Here is an 18,562-nt window from a genome sequence, read left to right on the forward strand (position 1 = left end):
CAACGACCGGTTACCCCTCACTAAGCATTAGTTAGCTACGTACAAAAACCTACTTAGTTTTACAACCATGGTGGTTTACATTACATTCTTACAGTCGATCTTATTCTCACGTTTCGTCATTCTATGCCATCCCCAAAGCCGGTTCGGAACGCTAATCAACGCAAAAATCATCCTATATTTGTCAAGTTTGTTAAAGCCAACCATCTTAGGCCAGCGAAGGCCAATGTTCCATCCGTATCGATGATATGAAATATGACAAGTTATTAGTAAATTCAGACGTTGATTAAAGTTCCTGATACCGGCTGTTCGACGTGTACCTTTTGTATACCTACCCTTCGCTACAACCGAACAAAAAATTTAGACAAATCATACAACATATAATTATCCTTTGTTGAGGTTTCATACTTTGAAGTACAATAAAAGAGAATGCTACACTTCGAAATAAATGCATAGTTTATCTTCCCAAAGTCCATATTATAGAAAGCCTAAAAGAATACAATAGCAAAAAATAAATAAAATGACTTGCGGAATATAACTGGCAGACGTTGAGTTCAAAGAATAAGCATCCCGTGTAACCATATAAGAAACCTCAACACATGATAAGATACATACAATAATTACAGGTTAAAGTAATTAAATACAATATTTGCACAACATCCGATCCAACAATGCGGGCTGCCGTACATAAGCATCATAATTAGGTACATTTTTCACACATAATTTGTACTTTCCTCAAGGTACCTACGTAAATAAAGATTATTGCATGCTCCAAAAAATACGATTTTGGCAACATTTACATTTATTCTCACATCATAATCTCTTTAATTAAATTTGTACTGACAGTAATTTTAAGACTTGATTTGTACTTTAGTTCTTGAAGAAATACAGTGCTCCTTGTTATTTGCTATGTTTACAGTTAATATTAATAGATTTAGTGGAGATTACTCGCACAAATCGACACCAAGAACATATTAAAGTGACACCGAGACATCCTCCGAACATAATAAGAGAACTTTTAACGTTATCTTAAATTTATAATAAACTTCATGCACTATGATTTTATATTTACATACATGAAAATGACATTAATTCGTACGGCGCGTTTCGACGAGAGCTGGGATTAAGATACTGTATTAAAATTATTGACAACGTTATTTGCTACGGAATAACATACTTACAAATAGGTAGGTACATCGTAGACTTATTACGCGATATATTATTAAAAATTAAACTATCCACGCTTTGGTACAAAATGTTAAGAAAGTACATTATTTCTTAAGGAGTAGTTCTAGCCTATTTCTGGCTTCACTGTTTTAGCCACAATTATACTTAATTATGCATAGATTACTCTGACAAAATTCTTAATATCTATAATATTAACAAATAAAAGCCGTCAATAATTTCTACACAGCTACAATAATCTAAAAATTAATGCTATTGTTCATCTTAACTCGGGTAAAAAACTTCATTATAATTTAAACAGTTTTTTTTTTTTCAAATTTTATTTTAATATAAATACGTGGCAGATATTATAACGTATAGCGAAAACGTGGATATATTATGGCAAATGTGTTTCTGTTCAGTTCACAATCGTTGGGTTCGATTTGTTGAGATTATATCAATATTAGGCGAAATAATTACGTCATTAATATAGTTATTGGTCTGGAATAATTGGTATTAGTCAAAATAAGCGAAAATCATTACTGTAGCAAAAAATAATACTAAGAGACATAGTCCATATATGTAGACGATGTATCGAATAGAGACATTGCAGTTGTACTTTTTTCAGGCGTCATACATAGATTCTCCATAAATCAACTCTATATATTATTGAACGTGGTATGTTTTAAAATCAATATCTGTGTCATACCCGTAATCCTCTTTGTCACACTTCGCGTTAATAGTGTAGACAATTATTCAAATATTATCTAATATAAAATATTAAAATATACAAAGGAATGTCGTCAGAACTTGTAAAATACATTGTTGTCATCGATCCAACCAAAGAGATCACCTTATTTATATTTCACTGAATTTATGTAACTACATTTTAGAATTACCTGGAACAAAATCAGTAGCAACTTGACTGACACATATTTGCGCCTTGCTATAAAGTTTATGGCAGGCGTTTTTCAGTTGTACACGAACAAAAAAGCACCGAAACATTCACCATAATATTACCACGTTTAACAATACGTATATTTTATAAATGATATATCTTATCTTGCCACTTTTCAATTCCACATATACACAGATGTTACAATGTATCTAGCCGTAAATTCCTAGTAACGTGAATTATTCTAGTGATCAGTTAGTAAATGAGCGTAACATTACCATTTAATTTATACTTAAATAACATTAAATGCGAGAACATCTATAATCTTAATCAAATTCGTAGAGTTGAGTCGCCGAGACAAACTCGCGCCCCAACGCTAGTGCATCTTAAAATATAAAAACACCGAATGATTACTTAAACAAATACCTGTTCGAGTAGTGCAACTATATGATTATTTGAATGTCAATTCCTTAAATAATGTACTTAAAATTACAATAAACATTAAACACGATGGACGGGTGTAACTTGTCGAGATAAACGGAATATAAAAAGGAAACAAAGGAAAACAAAAAATAACAAAACAAAAAAGTTTTACATTTTTTAATTCGCAGAAACCTAACAAACAATAGTTCTTCATTATTCATCTCCTTAAAACATAGTAACATCTATGCAACACAAAAAGTAACTGGGAAAAAATAATAATAATAAAATTACGATTAAAAAAATGTTTTATACTCCGCGGAGTGAAGAAAGGTACAATTAGATTACGCTGATTGACTCGGTCGATCTCCCAACACAACGTGTTGTTTGAATGAGGTAGAACATCAATGAGATTATTAAAAACTAGCCTAATTAACACTTACGTACTAGGATTGTATTGGGCTGGCAACTCGGGTCCAAAACGTGTATTTACTGAGCAACAAATGTCTTTCACAAAACAAAAATTTCGATAACTTTAATGAATTTTGTGCGTGCCAAATCGAGAAGCACGGAGTGTGTTACCAAATTCCTGTAATAGACGTAATTCCTGTAAATATACGCAGTACTATTTATCTTTTAAATTAGTGCTTTGAACCTAAGCATTCGTATTCGTATCAGACGAATCGTATCAAACGGATGGATTTTTTCATAGCTACGTCGACCCGTGGTGCTATTACTGATCTGAAGCGGACGGAACGCACGCATTAACCATGGTAATGTGAATCTAGAACTGGTAACTCAATGGAAATCGATGACATCATACGGAATAACTTGAACCTAGTTTCCAGTAGTCTACTCTGTGAAAATCCGAATACCTAGTATTAAAAAGTCAATTGCAAATTGCCATTGTTTTAACCTGATTGCTAAAGTATCAGACGCGCTACAAACCAATCCGTTTGATAATTCCGCCTGATGTAAGCATGTCGACGTCTGCTTTCATAGCACTTACCAATGAACCGAAAGTTCAGTCAGACATCTGTCACCTAAATACCGTCGAAGGTCATATTTTGGGTCACTTTTGAGCACTTTTTGACCCGATAGCACGACACTGACCCCGAGTTGGCAGCTCCGAACTACCATGCAGAGATTCATTTATAATGTGCTTTTTACGTTTAATCTGAACGCCAAACGTTTAAATACAATTTTTCCTCAACATTACATCGAATTGTTCCGCAAAACGCTCAGGTCCCAACATATATTTGCATTCCCGTGATTTTAATAAGAAATATGTATGTTTCTACCCTATATCAGAAAACTAATTTTACGTTATTGGTTAGTCATTAGTCACTACAGCTTTCGTATAAAAATGAAAAGTTTAACCATTACATCGTGTAGTAAATAATAAAATGTAAGAAAACAAATGAAATAAAACGAAAACCCGTCAACGTAGTTGTGAAAAAAAGAAACATTTCTTTTTTAATATTAACCGAGAAATTGGTATAAGGTATGTGTCAAGAAATAAATCAGCTGTAAACGGCAAAAAGTTGGAAGAATATTGAAGAATGTTTCCGATATTATCTCTAGGGCTAGAAATCAATTTTTACCAGCTTTTATGCTCCTTAGTGAAAAGATACATATTTCTTATTAAAACACATTCATACTCTTTCACGTACGGCACGTGACAATCTTGGACAACGAATCACCAATTTGAATCCTGAGGTAGTATATTTGTACTTTTTTTTTAATTTTCTCATCCCCTTACGTGCTACGTTACATTATTTTCCATATAAAAATCTATTTAAAAGCTTACGTAGATCTAACTTATACTTCTCGAGGTAGTTTAACTTATGAACTAAGAAGGCCGTGCAGTGAAGTTGATTCAGTAGATTGAAGCTCGACTCGACCAGCGAATTATATTCCATACTGAATACAACAGAACACGGCCTTGTGACGGCAGAGGGTCACCATACCCGTAACAATCTTTGGCTTTACCATCACGACATCTCGCGATATACATTAACTTAAACTAAACACAACTTACAACAAATGAACCCGAATGGAGCCAAAGTAATGAATAAGCAAATAAATGCATAAATGCAGTTTGCGCTCGAAAGCAGTGGCTACGCGTAGGAATGGATGATATTGTCAAAACCGAAAATGTGATTAACAAAAATATAATCGAAATTTTGTAAAGAACTACGAACCTTTTGCTATAGCGGCCATTGATTTAAATCAAAATGGCGTTAACGTTTTTGGCTAAATTTTGATCGTAATCGTAGTTGTTTATACTTTATATCACTGGTGAATTGTAGAGTTTAATGGGACATGTAAATATAAAAATAATAATAAATTAATAAATTCTGATGACACAAAGACGAAGATAAAATTAAAAAAAAAATTGGTTACTTTAAATCACAAATTGAGTTTTTAATTGAAGTAGCCGGTTTTTGTTAGATGTATACCAAAAGATCCGCAGTCCTTTCTACATAATTTAAAATTGAAATTAAATTTTGAAATTTCGATCATGTCACCTAAACATATACTTAAAGATTTGCATACCTTAGCCACTCTAGTCAAATGACAATACGACAAACCTTAGCTTACTAGCAAACACACAGTAGGGAGACCGAGCCGAGTGCGAAGGGACACATGGACTAAATGTGAATGACTTATCACATCAATACAATACAACTAATTTGGGGACCACTAGTTACTCGTCCACTAATATTAGTTATAACGACAACTTAATTTAGACATGTATGCCAATGTTAGTAGGTATATCGAATTTCGTAATCAAAATAAGTAATAACAGGTTCCACAAATAGGTATTGGTTTCAAGCAAACCAATTGACGTGCTTGTAATCCTTACTTGTACCTTATAAATTTACAAAGCGAATCTGATTAATGCGATCCCTTAGTGTCAAACGCTCATAAACCGCCTAGACCCCTCGAATAAACAAAACTAATCGAATTAATAAGACAGTAAAAACTTGATGCATTAATGCAATTCTTTTTACTTATCACAAAAAACATTAAATGTCAAAAAGAAATCACAATATGAATTTAAAATTCATAAGAAAACGAAAGGACAAAACAGAACAATATTATTTTCCTCTAAGTAATTTCCAAATATAATCAAAAATAATGTTAACAATATATAATTGAAATAGCGAAACACTATCTTAAAAGTATACCTAAAGAAATCCAGAATGAAAAACAAAATAATTTTATGGTATTTTACAATAATGAACGTGATAAATATAAACATAACATACTTTTACGCCAAACGAATCCCCGACCGTCAAATTTCCAACTAGAGAATAATGATACTCAAAATTTTATTGAATCAAGAGCAAAATTGGTATGGCCATTGCAAATTATTTGTAAAAAAAGCCGTGTCTTCTCATGCGATTAGTTAAAAAGATGGTTTTGATATTTAATAATTGCAATGATAAAAATTAATGTATCGTAAATTACTATCATACATTACATCAACCTAATCAAACTATGGCAATATTTTCGTACACTGTAACTCTATTATACGGTAACTTAACATTCCTAGTTGGAGAACTTACTAAACACTTACTTAACCAAATCCACGAAGCCACAAAAAACTTACAATCATCTGTGCGATAATTAAAGAATTACATGAATGAACGATCTTTATACATTCGACCCTCCACGCTTATGATGCACTGCCGTTGCCTTCGCAAAACCCCTTCGATTCCCAGGTGAGGCTGTTTTGTGGATCCAAGAAGTATGGAAACAAATCCAATAATCAAATTCGTGTATATTCCTAAAGTTTATGAAGATAACTTCAATAAACTTAATCGTAAAACGTCAATTTATAAATGATTTTCGATCAAGTCGTATTTTACTAACAAAAACGGTAACTAAAATAGGTACCCCAAATGTGATGATGCGTAACTTACCCATCATGTATAATATTCAGAAGTTTGTGCTGACTAGCAAAATACGACCTAAGATACAATTTAAAGTAAGCAGAGTGAAGGCTGAAGAATTCAGACTTTTAATAAGAAAATTGTATAAGTGATTTTTTATAATATAGTGGTTTACTGTGAGGAAGTTAACTAATAACTTTACAGAAACATGTTTCACTCCGCTTGCTTTTGTCTGATCCAAATCATTTTTCACGCAAGCCTAAATAATATGGCTATATCGATATGGTTAAATCGATACATTATATAGAATTATTTATACGAACAGTGAATGTCTTATACGAGTAATATCAAACAAACGTAATTAATATTTGCTCTGCTAACAAGATTTACATAATCTATCGTATTGTATTAAAGGTCTAGTGACTTAGTACAGAAAATAGTCATTATTGTAAAAGAAGTAACAAAATATTGCTTATTTTACAAAATTTACGACAGTAGGTTAAATTGTTTAGTATAACATAAAATATAAATGTACAGTTGTAAAAAATAGCGTCTAAAAGTTGAGGAAAAAAATAAATATAGTATTTGTTAAAATGGTCAAAGTTTAGCTTCCAAAGTGATTAAAAATCTTTGTTATAATTACCCTTCTATAAACTCTACCTTAACTAACTGACACTTAAGGGACTGAAGTTACTTTATAATGTTAATAGATCTTACGCATTAAGAACAGTGAGGTATAACTGACTGCTCCCATACAATTCTGCCCCGACACAGAATCACGTAATAAGAAAAACAGAACCTATTATAATATTTAAAAAAATCACTGAGCCTTCATAAAGCATCTCCTTAATAAAAATATAATTCAGTGTATCCTAAAATATAAATATAATAATAAATATGAATGCAACTCATTCCTAAATATCAGGAATAGCACACAGTCGCTACATTCACACTTAACAAAAAATAAATATAAATAAAAAAATGTGAACAATTGAGGATATTTGGCACTGTCCCATTTGCTTCGAGTTTGTATAACTTAAAGAAAAATTAATTATAGCACGGAAACTAAATGTTATTCAAATAGGTAGGACGCCGTCGACGCGCACACAACACGATTATAATACAACAGCGCGACAACAGAGCCCCAACTTAAAAAGTTACTCTTTAAATCTCAACTGAAATGACTAGGTAACAAAAGGTAAAAAATGAAAAAAAAAATAACATCATAACGGAATGTTAAAATCGACACCATCGCGTAAAAACATATAATTATTTGGTCTCAATAGTAACATCCGCGCAGGCGAGCCTGTGATGAACGACAGTACGGACATTCACGCCTCCATTCTTACATGCAAAATTTTTAACACGTTTTTCACCTAACTACTTATGTATCTAGGGCAAATTGTACTTTGTACAAACTAAAACCGTTCATATTCACCGTATAGTAAAAAACTGCTATTAATCCCGCTTTGCTATCGCGCAACGTGAGTTCCATACGACAAAGTGGCACTACATTCGAAATCATAATAATCAGAGCCTGTTCAATATTGTATCACAGATGGGTTAAATTATGAAACTAAATCCAGTATACAGTCTATTGCGTAGAGAAAATATAGTTTATAGATTATAAAAGTAAATAAAATAGTATCGGTTACAGATGCATGCCACAATGTTCCATCATTCTTGTCTGAACCGAGGCCAAGGCGATTTACAACATTCTCCTATTATTTACATACACTAAGCCTATGACCATCAGTCTCAACATCATTTATAGATTCCCTAGCTGAGGTAATATAATAAAAGCTATGTCATACTCGACCGAGAGCTCAAAATAAATCGTCTATAAAGGTAACTTCAATTCACAGTCAAATAAGGTACGAAAACGCGACGAGGGTGCAATTATTAGGTACAATATGTTTAAAACACGGTACCAGATACGGAGACGACACCGAGCAACCACGAAGTCACACGTGATAATTAAATTAAGTAAGTAAGTAACAATTATCGCACAATTTCAAAACCTTATAAAATCTAAGATCAAATTCTGAGGTAGATTACTGTTTACATAATATGCATCAATGAGGTAATATATTGTACGCATGTTACAAGAGTTTCGGACGCGACGCGGGCGACCGAGGGATGGGACCGAGCGGAGCGGCCGGAGAGAATGAACGAAATGAGTGACGAACGCGTGGTGAGTCGCCCGCGCCGGTCAGAAGAGCAGAGGTAGATCGGTTGATAGAAGAAGGGGCCGCTCCCGTTTACTGCGTGTGATTGGGGAGCGGGGGATGGGGCGGGTGCTGGGTGTCTTGCGTGCGGTGCTCGCGCGCGATGTGGCGGCGCACGGTGTTGTTGCGCGTGAACGTGCGGCTGCAGTGCGGGCACGGCACGCGGATGCCCTGGTGCCGCTGGCGGATGTGCGCGCGCAGGTTCGTCTCGTAGCCGTACAGTCGCTCGCAGTATGGACACTTCAGTTTCTTACCTGCAATTTATACGTCAATATATTAACCTCATAAGTTCCTACATAACGTTTTTAAGTTAAAGAAACGTCAAAAGTTAAGAGACGATCCACGTGGCATCCCCTTATAATTATAAATTAATCACTTCTTCAATACTTTTAAACCACTAGAATAATTCAACTAAGTAATTTAGGAAGAGAAAAATCCATTGAAGACAAAGTTTTTACAAATTAGTAAATCAACATATTTCTTACCGTCAGGAGTAGCAATACCGCCAGATTTGCTCGTAATGATCTTCGCGGGCCAGAGGTCGGGGCTAGGTTTCGGTGGCACTGGTGAGGTCTCGTGAGGCTTGTCGTGGAAGTTGCTCGGCTGGATTGTGCCCGGCGGCGGCGAGTTGTTGTATCCGGTCGCGTGGAAGTCGTTCTCACTCTTCACCCGTAAATCTGGAGAGAACCCAACATTAACATTTGCAACCTTCGTTCATGCTGCTACACAACGCATGCCTATCACACTGCTAAACTACTCACTCTTTAACTAACTCCAGTTTTTGTTTAATTCTGAAGTACATGCATAGAAAAAATCAATATAATTTCTACAGGATATGATTCAAGTTAAGTTATACACTTTTATTTTCGTAATAACAGGATTTTCAAACAATAAGAAAATTATTTTGATAATGTATATTCTACAATCTTATTAATTAATCAGGTACATGTAAAGACTAGAAATTATGGAAGAATCAAGACTATAATCAAATCTACAAGCAAGAAAGTAAGATACACTTAGATGTGTAGGCACTACCCCTCTGCTACATCTTGTGTCAGTATAAGATGTTAGCAGAGACTGGAGTACTACACATCTCCACTGCGCGCAGCAGTGTTAGTTCGGTCTCATCTAGCAAGAATCTCATTCAACCGTGATCAATAAGTTCTTTTCCCCACTGAAAATGCCTTGGATCAGGTCCTAGGAGGCTACGGTGTTTTCATATCTTGGCCAATCACCCCATTTTCCTTTTTTGATCAGTCGACAAGATTTCAGAAAGCACTTAAAGACCATTTGGTACAGTGATATTGATGTCGCCAAAATCTTTAGTGCCATCATCGGTTTCATTTCTTCAAAGATATGCTCTTCAAAGATGAGAATCTCGCTAGATAGGACCTATCTTACTTTAAGATGACAAACCTTCAGCACCCTGATCGTTGGAGACGCGGTCCATCATTTCGTCGTTGTTGGAAGCGGTGCGTTCGTATCCGTTGTTCTTGATCGGCGGTGCAGTTGAGGTACAGTCGGGCTGGTTCTCTTCGTAACGCGTGCCAGCGCTTGGCGACGACCGAGTGTCCGGCTCGTCAGCAACGCTGCCGCAGTGCGAGGACGATGAGCTTTGTCTGGAAATTGTATAAACACATGGTTAACAAAAGAATAAGAAGAAGAAAAAATACAAGAAAGACCAACTAACAATACTAACCTACATCTCAATTGAGTTATTGAGTTCATGTTCGTAGTATATGAGTATGGTTATGATGGAAATCGTATTTATAAGACAATGTCGAATTAAGTCCCAAATTGGTCATAACACATTTATAAATAATCAGCCCAGAAAAAGAAAAATCTCTCTAAACAGCTGTTATAAGCAGGTGTGGCGATAATGTCTTCGGAGTGTACCCATCAAGGATTCTACCACCACGGCTGGTTATAAACATGGATTATGTTCTTAAATAATTTAGATAGATTTGATTTACCTGTAATTTCGTGCGTGAGGACTCTGTGACGGTGACGGCTTGGGCGGAGCAGGTCGGCGGTGGGCGGGCTGGTGCATCGGTACGTGAGACGGTGGCGCATAGCGGCCTATGTTTCCGCTACCACCGTGAATCGGCAATCCATACTGGGGCATAATCGGTGCGAACGTTGTTGGGTGAGACGGGGGCGGGCCCGCCTCGTGGACCTCACAGTTTCCGGACCCGGACACCGGGCTCGTCTTGATGCGAGCCTGGTGACGGTCCGAAGCCTGTTGGGTCTGCTGCTTCACCCAAGCGTCTTGGGACATCTCCATGGATAGTCCCTTAACCTGCAATCATCGAAATAACCATAACGTTAATCTTGGCTGTAATTTGCAGTTGTCGTTAACCGTACCGCTTATGAATAAACTCCTTGTTAATTTGATAACAAAATTTGTTTGACACTTGTCGTAAAACGCGGCTACACCTGATTGTTACTGGTGATAAGATCTCCATTCAGATCATAAAATGCTCACTCGTATAATAACAAAAAATGTGACGAACGTAATTTATATCTTTACTCTAATGACAACTTTTATAAACACAAATTAATAATTCCTACACGTGATCGATATAACAATGATATTCATCGTCAATCAATTTGATCTTGTCAAGAGGGCAATAATTCTCATACAGACAAGACGTCATACTTTGCCTAATGTACTCACGGACCTACCGAAATATGTACTCACAGTTCACTATTGAAATGTCAATTTTCATTACCACAAGAGGCAGCCTGTTTTATAGGTTTACGATTAGTTATTATCGATATAAATAAATGATATAGTTTCAATATCATTGTAACAGAGAAAATGTAGTAGAGAAGAATAATATTTGGAGAATATAATAGTTACCTAAAAGTTCTCAAGATAAACTTTAACATATAATTACCACAATGGGATACACACCTGCAAATTCTCCCCACTCTTGAGGAAGCTGGAGAGCGCATCCTGGCTGACGTGGACCTCTCCCTTATACATGAACTCGAGGAGCGCTTGCATGTTGTCAGCGGAGGTGGCCTCCAGGATGACGTAGCAGGCGCCCGCGTGGCTCGGCGGGGCCGTATCGAACAGCTCCTGGAAGTGCTTGCTGCATGCTGCCAAGATCACCTTGTGTGCTTTGAACTGGCGACCTAGGAACAAGAGAAAAAGATGTTTAGACTTTGTGTACAAGAAACACGCTGTTCATCCACATAACTATGTCACATGGTCGAGAAAGGCTTAAAACCGATATTTAATGCATTGCAGATGAACTGGGAATACATTTTAATATGAAGAACGTTTACTTAATTATCCACTCTTCAAAGTATATATTTTTGCCATTACTCCCATTTTTATAAGACAATGAGTGTACCAGGGCAGATCTTGTTGTGCCACAAATATTTATGTAACAAAATTTTCTTCTTACCACTGATCAAATTAGTATGAATTTGTGTTTATATATTGTTCTTACTTTACAATAGATTTCTTATCATAAATCTACCATATTATTTAAGGTTAACTATACATTTTATATTATAATATTTAGTAATCAAATGATTATTTCATTTAATTATTAAATTTTACATACGAAATATGACCCGCAGGCAATGGAAGTAATGGATTAAACTTCCTTTACTATTCATAATTGAACTACTAACTTAATTTAATTTTGGTATACTAATTATTGATATTCGTGACAATATTAATCATAGACTTATCATGCGTAGCCTTGACAAATTGACTATTTCCTTATATTACAACAATGTATGTATGACGCGATTATACATAAATATTTTACAATACCTATTTTCTGAAGTATAATGCTTTCAGAACCAAACATACTCGTACTATGGCATGTTTAAACTTTTTTACTGCGTAAGTAATTTTCTCATTTTGCATATTAATGTCTCATTATTAGGCATATTCTATTTAGCCATATTCTATTAGCCCAAACAGTTTGATGGATTTTAATTATATAAGGTATCATTGAATTCGTCTAAATTGTGGGTATGACATAGGCTGTATATTTAAACATTAAGGTTTCGTTTTTATTAGCTACTTAAGAATTATGTCATATATTGTCATATGAGATCCATAGTATTTTAAGTTAATGGAAATAGAACACAATAATAGAATGATTTTCTCGTGTTATACGAGATCATTCTCTCTTACCATAAATGTCATATGAAACAACCAACGTATTAGATTCAGTTTACGGTAGAGGCTAGGAAGTCATTAAAATGCCAAAACTGGTGACTATAAAAAAATCTATTTCTAAAAGAGGTTAAGGTCTAGCAATATGTGCGATAATAGCAACTATGGAAGCTGATACGAAGAATATCATAATTCATACATTTTTTCGAAACCACATAAAGGCGCTTGTAAATATTTTTAAGTATATCTGTAAATATAAATTCCAAACACTCCACTTCTTATTTATTTCGTTTATGCAACTAGCTCCCAACGTATCGTATCTGCGCATTGATAACAAAGTGTACATCTGGTGTGACGTCACCACACAGAGTACGGGTAGCCTTGGACTGCGGTCGCATGCGGCTGATATTCATACGACTAGAAACCGCGATTATGCGGCTAATAATCGTACCTCTGAATATTAATGCCTACGCGGTACTTAAAAAACATATTTAAGTTTAGGATTAAAAAAATAAGAATAAAATAAATATATCCTCAAAAAGGGTACAGTGAATGTACTCGTAACACATTACAGAAAATACGGTCAATTTATGCAACTCATTCGCTTTTGATTTTATTTAAAAATGTATATTCTCTAAAAAAAGAATATTTTAGAAGCCGATGCTCTTTCCAGTAACATTATTATTGTGTGGTAATACGGAAAATACTAAAACAAAGATATTCTGATACGCAGCTGGCAAAATGCCGACCGCTCTCAGTGTTACATCAACACTTTTAAATATGTGCCCTTTAAAAATATTTTAAAGTGTTTTACCAGACACTAAAAGTGCATATGTTCTAAGTTCTAAGGATGACAATAACAAAAAGAAGGAACTTTTAAGTCGAAACCCACCTGTAAGTTTAAGGAGTATAAATGTTTTCATAGTATAACGCTGTATTATAAGGTCTTTATGTAGAGGAGGAAGCTCTACATTTTGATTATTAATTTCCAATTTTTTCTCCCTTTTACGGGGTTAATCCTTCAAATACACGGGTTTTTCACCAAGTGCATCTGAGTGGTTCATAAAGCGGGTAAGTCAGTCATGTCCGTCATTTCGTCATCATTATTTGTTAGGAACTTGCGTACTATTCGACAAGTGTTTAGTATGGCAGCTTTTGCATTGTATAAAATGTTTGTGGTGAAAGGTTAAGGATTTTTAAACTATTTGAAATTATTATTAACATTATTATTTATTTAATTAAATATTTAGACTTTCAAAATACTGGTTAATCTTATTGGTAATTGATATAGTCTAACATGTAAAGTCGCGAGGTTTTTGTATTATGTTGTTAAAGTTTAGATTGAATAAAACTTTATCACACCTAGCTTATGCAGTAAGCAAAAATTATACCCCGCAGCGCGTAAAAACTCACATAATAACATACGGTCGTCCAAGTGTGGTCAGCCTAAAACCATTCCGCTCTGAGTCCTCCTCCCACGGATTAGGACGGACACTTCCTCGTTTGCCACGTTTTGTTAACTGATACTTGCACTTGACTGTATTGAACTATCATTACCTACGACGGTCGCACAGTAGAGCCGAGACGTTTCTGCTAGACACTTCAATTTTATTATGAGCGTCACATAGATTATTTAACTCTTACCTACTTAAGTTAAATAATACATACGGTCTTAAAATACATTTTAATACAACCATTATCATATAGAACAAAAGATATACTAGGCATTTGAAATATTTATTTTAAATATTATTTGTCTATATGGGCGGATTGCAAAAATAACTGAATCAACTTAGACGTAACATTCAAGCAAATATTTTTAGTCCTTTGTATTCTATAATGCCCCGAAGTACCCGAAATTGAAATAAGATACACAGGGTAGGACGCGTCAATCGCACAGAATTCTCATCGGCAATTAGAAACGTGTTTATGAATGTACTTGTATCCAGCTCGTACATTCCAAATCCAACCGGTCTTTCAAACATCGTAGAAAAAAGCAATTATTATCGCACTCAGATTAGGTATTATAGAGAATGACTAGTTTTTATAGCCCACACGCAGTGTTAATGACCTGTGCTAGAATGTTAGCGAAACATTTTGTCAATAACTTTCAGTCTTAACCTATTATTTTTTGTTTATTTGGTTGCAATACAGCTAACAGCTAATATTTGATGGTTACTGCAAGGATAGTCTTTTTGGCTAGAGTACAATTTAGGAAGTATATACTTCTACATCTAGGTGAAACTGTAGCCTATTTTTCGTAACTGTTCTAATAGGTAAAATGACTTTTGGACTAACCCATATTATTTCACTCTTCTCACACCCGTTCTTAACGGACATAGCTAGTAGTGAAGTTACGAATTTCGTGTGAAAAGAGTAGACTCTCAACCTACAGAAGATGTTGTTACAAAGGAAAAAAATCTAGCACAATCTATTTTCCGCGAGTAACTTCTTTCTTTTTTTCTTGAACTTTATACATACTATAACAGCGATTGCGTTGGAAGGTCATCAAGGTAATTTATTATTCCGCTAATTAGGAATAGGTAGCGGATTTTTTCAAGTTATATGAAATAAAAGATATTTTAGCTGCGCTTCTAATGGCCCTAAGTAGCACAGGATAGATCGATGGACATCTTTAGAGAAGGCTACATGATCGCCAGCTATTCCTTAATTTTATAATAAAAGAGTATAAATACAGTGTCATATAGATCATCTGTAAATTTATATTATAAATTATTAATATTGACAAATAAGAACATAAAAGCCAATCAAAACGAGAAAAAATCTTGGTAACCGTTAATATAAATAATATTTTAATTAACACTAGTTTAATCAATCCGTAGTTCCAGCTGCTAGCGGCAACTTTTTATTAAGATTTTTTACATCTGCTGAGAGAAACACCTGTATCTTGTCGCCTCAGATTATATAAAAAGCCAGAAAGAGTAGATGTTTTGTGCGAAGGAAGCCAAAAACGCTATTTATTAGAAAAAATGGTATTTCTAATTATAATATATTCTTATAATGAGAGTTACGTTGCTGAAAGATTTCATTTCCTATCAAATGGATTATATGAGGAATTCGTAAGTAACTAAACGCATAGAAAACGCATCATTATTGATTTTAATTTTGTGTTTATCTTTCAATTTTGTCCACACTTATTTGGCGTAATCTGTTATCTATACTAATGATAATATTATAAAGAGGAAAACTTTGTTTGTTTGTTTGGTTGTAATGAATAGGCTCAAAAACTACTGGACCGATTTTAAAAATTATTTCACCATTCGAAAGCTACATTAGCGGTACAAAGTTTGCTGGGTCAGCTAGTTTTCTATAATCCGAGATCGCAGTATCCATTAGGTACTTCTGCACCCAACAGGTGTATGCAAATAAAATTTATCGATATGCGGTATTTTAATTGGTTCATTAACCATCGACATTTTCTCTATATACCATTTATATTGAGTATTAGTTATGAATGGTTAAGTAATATGTTTCTGATTCATAAAAAATGAACAAAGTTCGGTTTTGATGGCGATTTAATATAGGTAATAATATTTACTCATAAGTAAAAAGTAAACTATGTGCCAAGTGCACTACAAAAGGACAACTCCATAACAATTTGTGAGATAGAATTCTCACAAACGATTCTAATGATTTCGGTGACATGTTCTATTTAGATAAGGTTTCACTTCCAAAGCTTATCTTGACAGGTGTCAAAAATGCAGTCAATTTCAGATTCTTAAAATCATTGTTCGGGCGCCATCTGGCGGAAAATATTTAGATATCAAATAAGTCACCATGGTAGCTACTTAAAATAATGTCAAAAGTAAAAATATTTATTTCAAAGTAGATAAACCACTTTAACCATATAAACTGCGCAAGTAATGTAAAAAATATTATAATGAGATTCAAAGTACATCAGTATAATTAATTATATAAATACACAAATTATACACATAAAAAATGTTTATTATTGCAACTTGTTGCAAATTAATACCGTTTTTATGTACCACGGAAGACATCGTTTAAAACATTTAGAATCATTTAAGTAAATAATACCTCATAATTATCACCTACTTATAGATCGAGTTATTTATTGACGTGCTTCGTAATTTATATTAACAAATGTGAACGCATTAAATTATACTTGTTTCTAACATAATATGAATACATAATCAAAATAAAGCTCCAGTCGTGACCATGAAAAATAAATAAAAACAATGGTACTTGATTCGATAAAGGTTATATTGCAAAATGGCGGCGTTTCTATTTGCTTCTCGCTCTATGTAGGTAAAATATGTAATCTTGAAACACGATACTAATGCCGATTTCTTTACAAAACATCTTATATTACGTTCAACAAAATGATCGTTCCTCAAACTCCGATACGATAACACCTTAACAATCAAATAGTTAAGGCTATTACATCACAATAAGGAAGCGTACGTAATATTGATATGCAAATTAACGGCATGTCCATGAACGGTAACAAACAACTAACAGTTAAAGGTGAACCTCATTTGAGACACGACCTACGACAGCACACAAATAGTTTTCTTGTGGTAGCTAATGGATTCAGACTCTGATATAATGATAGGTACTGTATTCAAACGGTAATCGAAACTTAGTAGTGGTAATACTTGGGAGAATTTGTAAGAACAGTTTTAAAAGTCTGTGTCAATTTTATATGCCAAATAAGAAAACGACTACTTGGCCATGTGGTCTTAATTCGACCATGAAAATATTTTTTCTAAATTTATATTAATAAAACTAAAATTCGTCAACTATCAAACAACAAGTAATTAATTTAAAAAATCAAAAACCCGACTGCACCAAAAAGGCTGAAGTAGAATTTCCAAAAGCAGTGAAATAGGCATTTCATTATTTTTATCCAGAAAGCCAAATACAAAGTTTCATAGTAGGTGTCTGCTTCAAAAACAAAAGATGTTGAAACAATATTATCCTATTTTATCCTCGTAGTGTTCATTTACGCTATATAAAGAACCTATGTGTAAAATTCCAGCACGCTTAAGTTCAGCGGTTTTTCTTTGCGTTGATCTCTGGCACAGCAACTCTCTCATTTAGTCAGACAGTCATCTCGATGTGCATATAAGAGTATATGTACTAGCTGACCCGGCAAACGTTGTGTTGCCATATAAATAAAAAAATGTTAAGGATGAACAACCCTTATCACTTAGGTGTAAAAAAAATAGATAGTGGCCGATTCTCAGACCTACTGAATATGTATATAAAATTTGGTGAAAATCGGTGAAGCCGTTTCGGGGGAGTATGGTAACTAACACGAAAATTTTATATATAAGATATATTATATAATTTATGTGTAATCTCCTCTTAATTTCCTTTATTTTGACACCCTACTCGATAGGTTTGGTTAACTTTTTTAAAACGTGTTACTATTTCGCGAAAAAATTCACCATTTACGGTCTATAAAATACATAACTTCAGTAAATCAAAGTTTCGGTCATTATTTTACCTCGTTAGAGGTAGCATTTAATTATTTTTATCCAACAAGCCTGATACAAAATGTGATAGTGTTTGCTTCAAAATTGACGATTGTTCAAATGAACTTTTAACCCTTATTTTACCCTCTACGGGGTTGATTTTTCGGAGGGGGATAAATAAGTGCGTCATTGTTCCTATCCAGAAAGCCAAATACAAAATTTTATAGTAGTTGCTTCAAAATTAAAGGATTTCAAAAAAACTGTTTTCCCCTATTTTACCCTCTTAAGGGTAGAATTTCCAAAAAGCTTTTCTTAGTACTTATTCAAGCTATATAGAGAACCTGTGTGCA

At 34.2% G+C, this 18,562-nt stretch overlaps 1 protein-coding gene across 1 annotated transcript in view; it reads right to left on the reverse strand.

Annotated features, from left to right (window-relative positions):
* Positions 1-1,865: 1,865 nt before the first annotated feature.
* The window catches only part of LOC140748249 (zinc finger protein chinmo), a 41,383-nt gene continuing 24,686 nt past the window's right edge, over positions 1,866-18,562 (reverse strand). Inside the window, exons 2-6 of the mRNA XM_073081018.1 lie at positions 11,524-11,747; positions 10,580-10,905; positions 10,023-10,225; positions 9,092-9,283; positions 1,866-8,860 (exon numbers count right to left, since the gene is read on the reverse strand). Of these exons, the coding sequence (XP_072937119.1) occupies positions 8,640-8,860; positions 9,092-9,283; positions 10,023-10,225; positions 10,580-10,905; positions 11,524-11,747 (1,166 nt within the window). The 3' untranslated portion in view covers positions 1,866-8,639. The remainder of the gene's footprint in view (positions 8,861-9,091; positions 9,284-10,022; positions 10,226-10,579; positions 10,906-11,523; positions 11,748-18,562) is intronic.

This window comes from Epargyreus clarus, unplaced genomic scaffold (genome assembly GCF_041222505.1).
Source record: "Epargyreus clarus isolate Ecla_fem2 unplaced genomic scaffold, WU_Ecla_fem_2.2 ptg000015l, whole genome shotgun sequence".
Taxonomy (NCBI): Eukaryota; Metazoa; Arthropoda; class Insecta; order Lepidoptera; family Hesperiidae; genus Epargyreus; species Epargyreus clarus.